The 12,676-nt window shown below is 57.0% G+C and overlaps 2 protein-coding genes across 7 annotated transcripts; one reads left to right on the top strand and one right to left on the bottom strand.

The window, feature by feature from the left end:
* Positions 1-533: 533 nt before the first annotated feature.
* On the bottom strand, positions 534-4,970 carry FAHD1 (FAH domain containing oxaloacetate decarboxylase 1). The gene is made up of 2 exons (XM_021547648.3): positions 4,837-4,970; positions 534-1,959 (listed from the first exon to the last, which is right to left on the bottom strand). Exon 2 carries the CDS (start codon positions 1,809-1,811, stop codon positions 1,122-1,124), a length of 690 nt encoding a protein of 229 aa, XP_021403323.2. The 5' UTR covers positions 1,812-1,959; positions 4,837-4,970; the 3' UTR covers positions 534-1,121.
* HAGH (hydroxyacylglutathione hydrolase) lies at positions 1,895-11,682 on the top strand. 6 transcript variants are annotated; one of them, XM_085592056.1, is made up of 9 exons: positions 1,895-2,042; positions 4,837-5,018; positions 5,470-5,534; positions 6,251-6,368; positions 7,732-7,840; positions 8,673-8,776; positions 9,374-9,475; positions 10,260-10,403; positions 10,670-11,682. In XM_085592056.1, exons 2-9 carry the CDS (start codon positions 4,914-4,916, stop codon positions 10,862-10,864), a joined length of 942 nt encoding a protein of 313 aa, XP_085448182.1. In that variant the 5' UTR covers positions 1,895-2,042; positions 4,837-4,913; the 3' UTR covers positions 10,865-11,682. The 6 variants fall into 6 exon arrangements, with proteins under 6 accessions (XP_085448182.1, XP_021403318.1, XP_085448181.1 ...); XM_021547643.3 differs by having other exon boundaries at positions 10,324-10,403; XM_085592055.1 differs by having other exon boundaries at positions 1,895-1,959.
* Positions 11,683-12,676: the final 994 nt, after the last annotated feature.

Consider the following 12,676-nt stretch of genomic DNA (forward strand, 5'->3'; position numbering starts at 1 on the left):
TCTGAAGAAATCCTAAAGAAATTCTTCAATTTCTTCTCCCAGTGTGGTGTGCAGCACCCTGGACTGTGCTGCTCTCACAGAGCTGCTTCTCTTCGTGAAACAGGAATTTTCTCTGTAAAACTTTTAAAAACAAAGCTTTTCCTAGCAGTTATGAAGATCTGGCTCTGATAAATGGAAATGTTTAGCTTTGGTGCTTTGCATTTATGTTAAAAAAAAAAAAAATCCATCTGCTTTTGTTAGAAATGAGCCAGTTCTGTGCAAGCTTTGAAAAACCAAGTTCTGATGTTTGCATGGGGAGGATTTTTTAAATTCTATTTTACAACTTGCTCTGCTGAATTGGAAGAGAACTCGCTGTCATGCAAACTGGAGGGGAGTGCTGCATCAGCTGCAGCTGGGAACTGGGGAAAGTTACCCAGTGTGGCTTTCAGCAGCTGGAAATACTTAAACCTCCAACTGCTGCACTGCACTGGGTAACAGCAACTGCTGCAGTTACAGTTTTACTGAAAATACATTGAAATCAGTCAAAAGGAAAGTTTGGTGGCGATCTTTATCCATATGGTTCTTTATTCTTGATATTTCTGCATTATTTTACTTTTAGAACATATTGAAATCTCAGTTTAGGAAAAAACAATCTGCCAAACATCTGGCACACTTCCTGCTGCCTTCGCCCCCTGGAGTGGGAGGAAAAGACATCCTCCTTTAATTTGTATGTTTGAAAACAGCAGGGAGAAATCACAAAACTAATCCAAAAAATCAAACTTCTTTCTCTTGTAGAGAAAAATCTTTGTGATGTGCAACTCTTGATTTAGGGTTGCACATCTACACATAAACCTTTGTTTTTCCACAGCATGGCTGAGCCCTAGCTCCTACATCATCATTTGAATCGTTTTGATCAGTAATTTTTATTTTAAGGCAATACATTGGCAAAACCCACAGCATCAGCAGAAGACAAGCACACAGAGAAGGACAGCCAGGCCCATTCCCCTCTCCGATGTCTCCGTTGCCAGTTCCCAGGTATGGTTTTGGAATTACATTTTCGATTTAGACTGGAGAAGCTCCAACCTGCTGCAGGCTGCGCTGCGCTCCTGGTGTGCCGGAGCCTGGAAACGCGGTCGTGGCAGTCAAACGCCCTTTGGGCTCCCGGGTTCCGTGCCCTGTGCCACCTTGAACCTGACGGACACCACGTCCCCGATCCCCGCCTCGATCTCATCGCCGGCCTCCACGGCCCCGACTCCTTTGGGAGAGCCCGTGAGAATCAAGTCCCCTTCTTCCAAGGGGAATATGTGGCTGATGTAGCTGATCAGGTAAGGGATGGAGAAGATCATGGCCGAGGTATCCCCCTCCTGCCTCAGCTTCCCGTTCACCTTCAGCCAAATCCGCAGCTTGTGCGGGTCCGGGATCCTCTCCTTGGGCACGAAGTCGCTGACGGGGCAGGACGTTGCGAACCCTTTGGCCAGGGTCCAGGGCAGCCCTCTCCTCTTGCACTCGTCCTGCGTGTCGCGGGCCGTCATGTCCAGGCACAGCGCGTAGCCCGCCACCAGCCGCATGGCCGCGTCCCGCGGCACGGCCCGCGCCCCGCGCCCCAGCACCACGCCCAGCTCCACCTCGTGCTGCAGCGCCCGGCAGTAGCGGGGCCGCACGATCGGCGAGCCCTGCCGCACGTAGGCCGAGGAAGGCTTGAGGAACAGGAGCGGCTCGGCGGGCGGCGCGCTGCCCATCTCCGCGGCGTGCTCCGCGTAGTTGCGCCCCACGCACACGATGTTCCTGCCCCACTCCCAGAAGCGGGACAGCGGCTTGGAGCCGCCGGCCATCGCCGCCCTTGCTGCGTCCTTGCCGCGCCGCCGCCGCTCCTCCTCCGCGGGCGGAGCGGGCGGGCGCGGCGCCGCCCCCGCGCACGCCGGGCCGGGCCGGGCCGGGCCGTGCCGGCGCCGCCGCCGCCTCCCGGGGCGGACAGCCAAGGTAACCGGGCCGGGCGGGCCGCGCGATGCTCCGCGGGGGCTGCCGAGGGCTCGGCGCCGCCCTGGCGGCCGTTCTCCGAGCCGGTACGTGCGGGGCCGTGCGGGGCTCTGCGGCCGGGCCCGGCCCGCGGTGCCTCGCGGCCCGGGCCGGGGCCGAGCCCGGCGCGGAGCCCCGGCAGCGCTCGGGGAGGAGGAGGGGGCCGGGCTGCGCTCGGCGGGTGACAGCTGGTACGGGTGATGGAGCCAACCCGAACTGCCCGACACCGGCGCTGGCATGCCGGGCCTAAAGCCTGGCAGCCGCGCTGGGCTCTGCGGGAAGGCTCCCCAGGTGGTTTGGCATCGCTGCGGTTCCGATGGGGGACAGTGGCCGCGGTTCTGTGCCGCAGCGGCAGTGCCGGCCGCGCCGGTGGCCGCTGCCCCTTCCACGCTGCCCTGGCCTCCGACCCCTTTCCTGCAGCCACGAACTCGCTGGGCGTCCAAAAACCCTGCAGAGTGTGAAGGGTGAACGTGGCTCCTGTGCGGCGTGCAGTCATTCCTGAGCGACTGCCCTGCTTGAAGCAGGAATTTTCCACTCTTTTATGTAATAAAGTGACTAACCCCAAACGCTCTGGAGGAAGTGCACCGAGCAGCCGGGTTCCCAGGGAGCCTGCCTGCTGTCAGTGCCCCGCTGACATTAACACTTCCAGCTGCAGAGCCTCTCCCCTCGGCCGTTCCAGCTGTGCCCATGAACCATTCCACAAGCCCGGGTGGAATTAAATTTTAGCCTTTCCAGCTGTGCCCATGAACCATTCCACCAAGCCCGGGTGGAATTAAATTTTAGCCTTTCCAGCTGTGCCCATGAACCATTCCACCAAGCCCGGGTGGAATTAAATTTTAGCCTTTCCAGCTGTGCCCATGAACCATTCCACCAAGCCCGGCTGGAATTAAATTTTAGCCTTTCCAGCTGTGCCCATGAACCATCCCACAAGCCTGGGTGGAATTAAATTTTAGCTTTTAGCCTTTCCAGCTGTGCCCATGAACCATCCCACAAGCCCGGGTGGGTGATTCGGATCCTGCTGGTGGCTGCTCTCCAGGCGTGCAGTCAGGAGGGACGTGGGACAAAGCTGAGCAAGAAGTCACTAATGAATTCTGAGAATTAATGAATTAATGAATGTGGGTGACACGATCTGAGCATGGCCAGGGAGCTCCTCTGGGCTGGACAGGTCCGAGCAGTGCGTGAGGAGCTCCCGGCTCCGCTCCTGAGCTGCAGCTGAGCTGCAGATGGCAGCTCACGATAGTTCAGTTTCGTTTTTGGTGGGTGTTTTCTCATTCCTTTGTTGAAATTACATGTTTGGGAACATTTCCTTATGTGGTGCAGCTTGTTTGTTTGTTTGGTAAGAATTGTAAATTGCACACGCAGAGAGACTGTGGGATCCGGGCCAAGGTTAGAGACGGTTCATAGGAAAGAAGCGTCTGAAGTATGTGAATATTTCCTTTGAATTGAAGTTAAGGTTGGGTTGTTTCCTTTCGTTTGGTTGTATTTTTTTCCTGGCTGGTGTCTGGCCTGCAAACAAACCCGCAGTATAGATAACTCTTGTAAGTGACAGCATCCAAAAGTTCTCCCTGTTGGTGAGCAGTTGTTTTTTGGGCATTTTTTTTTCCCATCAAAGGATAGTGAGGGCTTTTTTTGCGTTTTTTGAAAGGAGTCTTCTCCAGTGAACCACTGCAGGTAGGGATACTTCTCCTAATACTGAAAATACCTAGTGCATGCCTGTTGCATTGTGATTTGGGTTGTTTTCTTTTTTTTTTTTTTTGAGCACTGTGTTTAATTTCACTTCCCTCATGAGTGGGGATGGTGGAAGAGGAAGAAGCTCTGGGCAGGGTGGTTGTGCCAGAGGGCCCTGACAGCTCCCTGTGCCCAGGCTGGGCTGGGCTGGCAGCAGATCTGCAGGAATTTGGGGCTCCTGCAGAGCTGCTCTTATCAGGGGTGGGCAGGCTGGGGACAGTGGGACAGGTGAGCACCAGCACCCTGTGGCATGGAGGGGGAGGTGGCCAAGCAGGAAAGTCAGGAGCCTTTGGGAGAGTCAGTGGTGCAGAATAGAATGGGTCTGAGCCAGCACAGGCACCTCTGGGTTGTGCAAACACCTCGTGGGTGCTCAGGGACCTGCAGGGACTGGCACCTCTTTCCCTGAGCTCAGCAATGCCAGACCTCGTTGTCTTTGCTTCCCTGCCTTCAGTTTGTGTGGTAGCACCTCTTGGGGTTGGTTATTTCTTTAAGAGCCTGTGCACCGGGTTATTTGCATCTGGAATTTGCTGCTTGGATCTGATTAAACATTGAACCCAAAGCAAACATGGAAGCTCTGGTGTTGCATCAGGGCAGGCATGAGCCATGAGCACGAGCCCTGTGTTACCTGGCCAGGTAGGGAGCCTTCCTCCCTTGGAGAGCTTGTTTTCTCTCCACATGCAATGCAGGATGATGACATTTCCCCCAGAAATACAAACCAGGTATTTCTGTTGGAGCAGTCTGTATTTCTCTTTTTTTTTTTTTTTTGGCCCTTCTTCCTTTTTTGGCTCTGACTTGCCTTTTGTGCCGTTTTTGCAAAGTCACTGTCCCGGGCTGATCTTTGGCCAGCTTCATTCTGTTCTCCTGCCCCTTGAAATCTCCTCTCTGATCCGAGTACAGACTTGTCCCTGCATGGAAAGCAAAGTGTCCTGTCCTTCCTAGGGCAGCTGTGGAGCCCCCAGAGCCTTGAGGGACACCAGGTTTTGTCCCGTGGTGGCTTTGCCCCTCGTGTCTGAAGGACACAGGTCGGGCTGTGCCCTGAGCTGGGCGTCTGCCATGCTCTGTCCCACCTGTCCCCCTGCCAGCGCTGAGCTTTGGCTGTTTTTGGGTGCCCAGGTCCAGCACAGCTGCGAGCTAAATTCCTGCACACCGAGCACGAGCTGAGGGAGCCCAAGACAGTGAGCTAGGCCGACATGAAGGTGGAAATCCTGCCAGCCCTCACTGACAACTACATGTACCTCCTCATCGACCAGGACACCAGGGAGGCTGCCATCGTTGACCCCGTGCAGCCCCAGAAGGTAACGCTGCCCTGGCTCTGGGATAGCTTCCAGGATGTCCCTTCCAGGAGGGAACGAGCCCCACGCTGCCTCAGGTGTGGGGGAAAGGCTGCAAGGGCTGGCTGTGCACAGGGACAGCCAGGGGACACCCCAGGGATGGCTGTGTCCTGAATTCCCCCCAGGGATGGCTGTGTCCCTCACCCCAGGGATGTCTGTGTCCCTCACCCAGGCATGTCTGTGTCCCTCATCCCTCCAGGAATCACTGACCTGATTTGGGATTTTGACCTTAATTTGATGTAGGGCAGAAAAGGAAAATGGCAACACATTTTGTGTTGCCCTCTGCCTCCAGCCTGGGTGGGCTGAGCTCCCTGCAGAGCTGCTGTGCCTCTCACTCCTGCATCCAGGTGCCTCCAGGGGTGCTGCCAGCTCGTTCCATCCAGGGTGTCACTCTCCTCCCGTGTCCCTCCTGCAGGTTTTGGATGCAGTCAAAAAGCACGGCGTGAAGCTGACCACTGTCCTGACCACCCACCACCACTGGTAACTTCCCTCTCCTGGTCCCTCCCTGCTCTCCTGCACCCTCCAGGTGATCCCTGAGCAGCAGGATCAGAGCTCTGAGCTGTGTGTCAGTGCCTTTCACCTTTAAAATCCAGATTTTTCCAGGGAGCCAGTGCAGTGACCGGGTGTGCAGGCAGCTGTGGGGTGTGGAAGGGAGCACACTGGTGCTGAGGTGCCAGGACAGGCCCCTGTCACCCTGCTCAGCATGGTGGGAGGATCACAGAGGTGCAGATCAGCTCTGCCAGGGCTGTAAAATGAAGGTTTTGCTGCAGTAAGCTGTCTGTGGGTCAGAGTGGAGCCACATCTGTGGCTGGAGAGTGAAACAAGCAGCCCTGAGCTGGGCAGCAGCAGGGCAGAGCTGGGCTCTGGGCTGTGTGTGTGCCTGCTCCCTGGTGCTCTGTGGGATGCTGGATTGCACATTTTCCACTCACCCCCTTCCCTCCCTGCCCCAAATCCTGGAGAGGTGACTGGGAGCCCCTAAGGCTGCAGTTTCCCAGCTGGGGATGGATTTGTCAGGGATTGAGTCAGGGATTGATCCCCCCTCGTTGCTGGAGAAACCATCTCCACTCCCGCTGTCGTGGCCTGTGAGGAGCGAGAGATCCTGGGAGAGGGCTGGATCAGGAACGAGCACCTGGAGAGCTGAGCACTGAGCCACAGACCTGTGCTCATCCCTCCCCAAATGCCTTCTTCCCCTGCAGGGACCACGCTGGAGGCAACGAGAAGCTGGTGAAGCTGGAGCCGGGGCTGCGCGTGTGCGGGGGGGACAGCAGGGTGGGGGCCCTGACGCAGAGAGTGTCCCACCTGACAGCTCTGCAGGTAAAGGGCCCGCGGGGCCTGGGCACCCCTCCCCTGGCACAGCTGGGTTCCCAGCCCGGCTGGGCAGCTCGGGTGTTGAAATGCAGCTTTGCCCTTTTCCTGGTGACTGCCACCCCTCTGCCACGGGTGAGGATGGCACCGAGGGACCTGGGACATGCTGCGTGTCCCTGGGCAGGTGTGGGGCAGGGCAGGGGACAAAATAGGGGCTGTGTGACAGGACAGGGGCTGTGACAGAGCAGGGACTGTGTGACAGGGCAGGGATTGTGTGACAGGGCAGGGATTGTGTGACAGGACAGGGGCTGTGTGACAGGGGCTGTGTGACAGGACAGGGATGGTGTGACAGGGCAAGGACGGTGTGACAGGGCAAGGACAGTGTGACAGGGGCTGTGACAGAGCAGGGATGGTGCGACAGGAAAGGTGTGACAGGACAGGGATGGTGTGACAGGAACAGTGTGTCAGGGGCTGTGACAGGGCAAGGATGGTGTGACCGGGGCTGTGTGACAGGGACAGTGTGACAGAGCAGGGACAGTGTGACAGGACGGGCTGTGTGACGTGACGGGGACAGTGTGACAGGGCAGGGATGGCATTACAGGGACAATGTGACAGGACAGGGACAGTGTGACATGAACAGTGTGACAGGGTAGGGGCAGTGTGACAAGGACAGTGTGGCAAGGCAGGGACTGTGTGACAGGGCAGGGATGGTGTTACAGGGCAGGAACAATGTGACAGGACAGGGGCAGTGTGGCAGGGACAGTGTGACAGGGACTGTGCCCTGCCAGGAGCACGGCGAGCACTGAGCAGATGCAGGTGTTCTGTGGGATGGCAGCTGGGACGTGGGGGCAGGAAGGCAGTGCCAGCCTGTGGGGCTGTCCCCTGGCTGTCCCCCGCCTGTCCCCTGGCTGTCCCCTGGCAGGAGAGCTGCAGGCGGGCATGGAGGGCACTGCTGCCCTGGCTGCACCCCGGGAGGGGCAGCAGCACAGCAGGGTGGGCAGATGAGGCTGGGGTTCGTGCTTGCCTCTTCCTCAGTGCCATCCACTTCTCCCTTCAGCTCCATCTCTGTTTGGAGCTTTCCTCCCACTCGAGCAGCTTCGTTTGGGACTCTCTGTTGGCTCTTGCTGCCAGCCAGGCTCTGAGTGCATGGAAGTGAGAGGGTCTGGCAGTTCCCTTGGCCAGGACACCCGCTTGGAGGAAGCAGCTCCCAGCACAGCCCTGCCTGCCTGGGCTCTCCCAGGGGCAGAGCTGTTCCTGGCCAGACTTAGGAGATTTAGGAGGCAGATTTAGGACCATTAGAGCACTAAGAGTAGCAGTTCTTTCCTAACGGTGCAATTGCAGCTTCAGCTTTAGTGTTCTGCCTTCTTCCCAGGTGGGATCTCTGAGTGTGAAATGCCTCAGTACGCCGTGTCACACCTCGGGACACATCTGTTATTATGTGACTAAGCCAAATAGCTCCGAGCCACCTGCAGTTTTTACAGGTGAGGACTTGGGAGATCCCCTGGCCAAAACAGAAGCTGCCCCTCTGCCTGGGTGCCTCTGGCTCTGGATGTGCTTCCCTCCCTTCCTGCGGCTGCTGAACAGCCACGTCTTGCTCCCCTTTCCCAGCAGGAGCTGTAGGTGGGGCTGGGGGAGCCCCTCTGGGTTTGTAAGCCAGGGCTGCACTCAGGCAACACCGAGCCCTGCAGTCCTACATCCAGCATTTTTTTTCCTGGATAAAAGAGCTGTTGCTTTCCTGTCTCAGGCCAAAGTGGCTGATCCCAAACCCTGTTGCTTTTCCATGTATCTGCCAGCAGAGAGAGGAGAGAGCAGGGAGTCAGAGAGGGCTGGTGCTCCACTGCTGGTGGCCAGGGCCTGGATCCTGGTGTGGGGAGAAGGATTCCCCTTCCCTGGGGCTGTGCTTCATCCCAGAGCTCACAGAAGCTCCTGCATGGAAGAGAAAGAGGCTTCAACAAGGTTTTAGGGAGAAAATAGAGGCGACTCACCTTTGTTCAGTTCCACAGCAAAGCACAAGTGTTCCTTGTCCCCTGTAGGAGGGACAGCAGGGGACAGGGGCTGCCCTCAGGCAGGAGGTGCCTCAGCAGCCACGTTTGCCACAGCCTGGATGTCCCCGTGCTCCTGCTGCTGTGCTGGGGCAGCAGTGGCAGGGCTGAGCCCCCAGGCTGGCTGTGGGCAGCCTGCTGTGGGGCTGAATGCATGTCACCCCTGCGGGTGACACTGTGGGCAGCCTGCTGTGGGGCTGATGGCGTGTCACCCCTGGGGGTGACACTGTGGGCAGCCTGCTGTGGGGCTGATGGCGTGTCACCCCTGCAGGTGACACCCTGTTCGTGGCTGGCTGCGGGAAGTTCTTCGAGGGCACCCCGGAGGAGATGTACAAGGCACTGATTGAGATTTTGGGCAGCCTGGACCCCAAAACGGTACAAAGCTCTCCTTTTGTTATTCTGAAAGAATAATAAAGTACTGGAATTGTCTTCCTAGGGGGTGGTGGGATCACCATCTCTGGATGTGTTTAAAACAAGACTGGACTTGGCACTCGGTGCTCTGGTCTGGTTGTGGTGTTAGGGCATGGGTTGGACTTGGTGATCTCAGAGGTCTCTTCCAACCTCATGATTCTGGGATTCTGTGATTCTGTTTTGTGTGAGTGAGCCAGCCCAAACCAGCACACAGTGCAGAGAAACACCCTGAGAGTGCTGCTGTTCAGAGAGGCTCTGGGTGTGCAAGGAATGAATGCTCACAAATTCTGCATAGCTGCAGTGCTCTGGGAAGGATTTGCCTGCCCCAAATGTGTTTGTGCTTTGTGGGGAAGGAGCAGGGGCTGGTTATTAAAGGCTGCTGAGCTGGGACATGGGGCTCTCTCACTTCTTCAGCTGGCAGCTTGTCCTGCCTGCTTGCCCCGCCTGTCTCCAGCGAGGGCTGTTGGGTTGAGTGTGTTGTTCCTGCTGTGCTGGTGGCACCTGGCTGTCCCCCTCGGTACCTTTGGTGTCCCCAGTGTCACTGTCCCTTCCTCTTCACAGAGGGTTTACTGTGGCCACGAGTACACCATCAACAACCTCAAGTTTGCTCGGCACGTGGAGCCCGGCAACCCCAGCATCCAGGAGAAGCTGGCCTGGGCCAAGGTGAGCTGCTCCTGCTCTCCCTGCACACAGAGCCCTGCTGAGGAGCTGGAGGAGACGGGACCACGCTGGGGAGAAGCAGAGGGAGGAGCAGGGTTTGGCTGTGCCCAGGGTTTGCTGGCTGGGGGAGGAGGAGGAGGAGGAGTTCCCTGCTGTGCTCTGTGCAGGACACTCCTGGTGCCCAGGATTGCTGCTGGAGCTGTGTCAGAGTCTGTGGTGTTGATGATCCCAAAGTTGTAGAAAGTCTCTGTCTTTCTGCCTCACTACCAAAGAAGCCATAATTTATCTGTGCTGGTTTCCAGGTTGTTTATTCTGTTGATCTCTCACATGTTCTGCTGCCCTGCCCAGCTCTGTCCTGCAGGACAGCGTGTGGGGCTCTGCCCTCAGTGGGATGTTACAAACATTCAATACCAGAAACTCCCTGGGCTGGATTTACAATAACGTGCCAATATCTGTCACCTACGTTGGACAGTGTGTCCCCAGCCTGAACCAACAGAAAAATGCCAACACCACAGTGAGACATGGAGGGCATGAAGAAGGAGAAAAAGGACAAGGCACACCCAATTTCCTCCAGCTTGTCCCCTTGGGACCCCTCATCTAGAAACCTAACATTTTACTTTTGCACCCGTGCCACACTTAATTATTACTCATATCAAACACTCAGAGGTGGTAATTGATCCTGTAAGATTGAAAACTCTTTTCCATGGGCAGAGATCACAGCCAGTGTCTCTGGGGGCTCTGTAGAGCCTGTCTGTGATCTCTGTCCATGGGTTCCTGACCCCTGCAGGGTCCCAGGGCAGCCAGGGGGGTGTATGGATCCCCACAGAGCTGCAGCGTGTCCCTCCCTGCAGGCCCGCTACGACAGTGGGGAGCCCACCATCCCCTCCACCCTCGCCGAGGAGTTCACCTACAACCCCTTCATGCGAGTGAGGTAGGGAGCTCCTGCTGCTGGGGGGCTCTGGGGATGGGGGGCTGGCCCAGGGTCTCCCACATTCCCATCTGGATGCCTCTGAGGCTCTCCCTGCTGTCCTGGCAGAAGGGATTTGGGGTTGTGCTGAGCATCCTGACTCAGGACACGGAGCAGGCTTTGTTGTGTCCTGTTCTTCATCTTCACCTGCTGGGGCACTAAAATGCCATTTCCTCCTGGTGCCTCCAGAGCTGGGGCTCCATCCTCACCCTGCTCTTCCCTCCTGGCAGGGAGAAGTCAGTCCAGGACCACGCTGGGGAGAGCGACCCTGTGCGGGCCATGGGGGCCATCAGGAGGGAGAAGGACAACTTCAGGGTGCCCAGGGACTGAGCCCTGCCTGCATCGCTTCAGTCTTCACTTTAATGTCACTTCAAGTGTCACTTAGACCATTCAGATGTTCTAGCAGTCAAATCTGTTGTGGTTGAGACAAGTTTTATTTAGTTTTTTTTTGTTTTAATTAATGAAAAAACAAAGCACTTTGCCCTTGTTGAGATGTTCTACAGCATATTTATATTATGATGAAGAATATTTATCCTCCTCTTGCTGTCAAGCTGTTGTGTCACCTGCAGATTGTTGTGTGAGTGTTGGGCAGGATCACACCTGGAGGTTTAGGAAGGAGCTCCTGTCATTTCTCTGGGAGCCTGCTGTGCTTGCAGAAGGTGGGGCTGAGGTGCCTTTGGGTGAAGGTGGGGCTGAGGTGCCTTTGGGTGAAGGGTGGGACTGAGATCTTTGTGTGAAGCAGAGACCAAACACAGGAGCTGGAATGTTAAAGTTTCCTCCATGCTGCTCCTTCAGCATTCTGGGTGTCCTCCTGGCTCCTCTAAAACCAGTTCCAGGGACAGAGCTGCTGTGGCAGTGCTGTCCCAGGGTGTCACCTGGGAGCTCCAGGGGCTGGCCTGGCTCTGGGGGTGGCTCTGGGGCTGTCCAGCTGCTCCCTTGTCCCTGGCATTGCTGTGTTTGCACCCTTTGAGTGTTGCATGGACCTGCTCCCCGCTGTGCCCTGTGCCAGCCCCCAGACCAGCCTGGCTCCGTGTGCAGGACCAGCCACTCTGCTGAGTGATGTCCCCCGAGTGTGGTGACACAACGGAGCGCTTGTGACCTGTCCCCAGGTGAGCAGGGATGTGGGGTGGCACCAGGTCTCCATTTGCTTTAAAATGCTGAATTTGGTGTGGCTGTCCTGGTGGGGGTGACTGCCCTGAGGGCTGCGCAGAGGGGAAATAAAGAAGCAGAGCTCCTTAACTCACAGGTTTCTTCATTTCTTGGCTTTGGGCTAAAGATTGAGGGCAACGAACTCGGGGAGTGTCGTTCTACCTAATCCTGGGCTGGGAGGGTGGCATTGTGGGGACCCCAGGGTATTTCTGTATTTTTGTGAAAGGGGAGCAGAGAAGGTTCAGCCCTGGTTTTGCTGCCTGTGAGTGCCAGTCCCTCCTCACAGGTGGCATTTGGGTCCCTCAGGACAAGAGGGACATGGAGGGGCTGGAGCGTGTCCAGGGAAGGGATCAGAGCAGGGGAGGGCCCAGAGAATCCCTGAGGGAGCTGGGAAGGGAATGGAGAGTTCCTGAGGGGGCTCAGCCTGGAGCAAAGGAGGCTCAGGGGGACCTTGTGGCTCTGCACAGCTCCTCCCAGGAGGGGACAGCCGGGGGGGATTTGGGATCTGTTCCCAGGGAACAGGGACAGGAGGAGAGGGAACGGCCTCAGGCTGGGCCAGGGGAGCTCAGGGTGAATTTATATTTGATATTTGATTTGAATTTCTATTTTAATATTTGGGAGAATTTCCTCCTGGAGGGGCTGTCCAGCCCTGGCACAGCTGCCCAGGGCAGGGGTGGAGTTCCCATCCCCGAGGGGATTTAGCAGCCCTGGGGATGTGGCACTTGGGGACATGGGACAGCGCTGGCTTTGGCTTTTTGGGGGCAGGGCTGGGGGGCTTCCCCTGATTCTGGGGGCAGGGCTGGGGGCTCTCTGATTTTGGGGGTTCTTCTGATTTTGGGGGCTGGTGGGAGGTTCCCCTGATTTTGGGAACAGGGTTGGGGGGCTCCCCTGATTTTGGGGGCAGGGCTGGGGGATTCTTCTGATTTTGGGGGCAGGGCTGGGGGGGTTCCCCTGATTTTTGGGGGGCAGGGCTGGGGGGTTCTGATTTTGGGAACAGGGTTGGGGGGTTCCCCTGATTTTTGGGGCAGGGCTGGGGGGTTCCCCTGATTTTTGGGGGCAGGGCTGGGAGGGTTCCCTTGATTTTTGGG

This window comes from Lonchura striata, chromosome 14 (genome assembly GCF_050655825.1).
Source record: "Lonchura striata isolate lonStrDom1 chromosome 14, ASM5065582v1, whole genome shotgun sequence".
Lineage (NCBI taxonomy): Eukaryota > Metazoa > Chordata > Aves > Passeriformes > Estrildidae > Lonchura > Lonchura striata.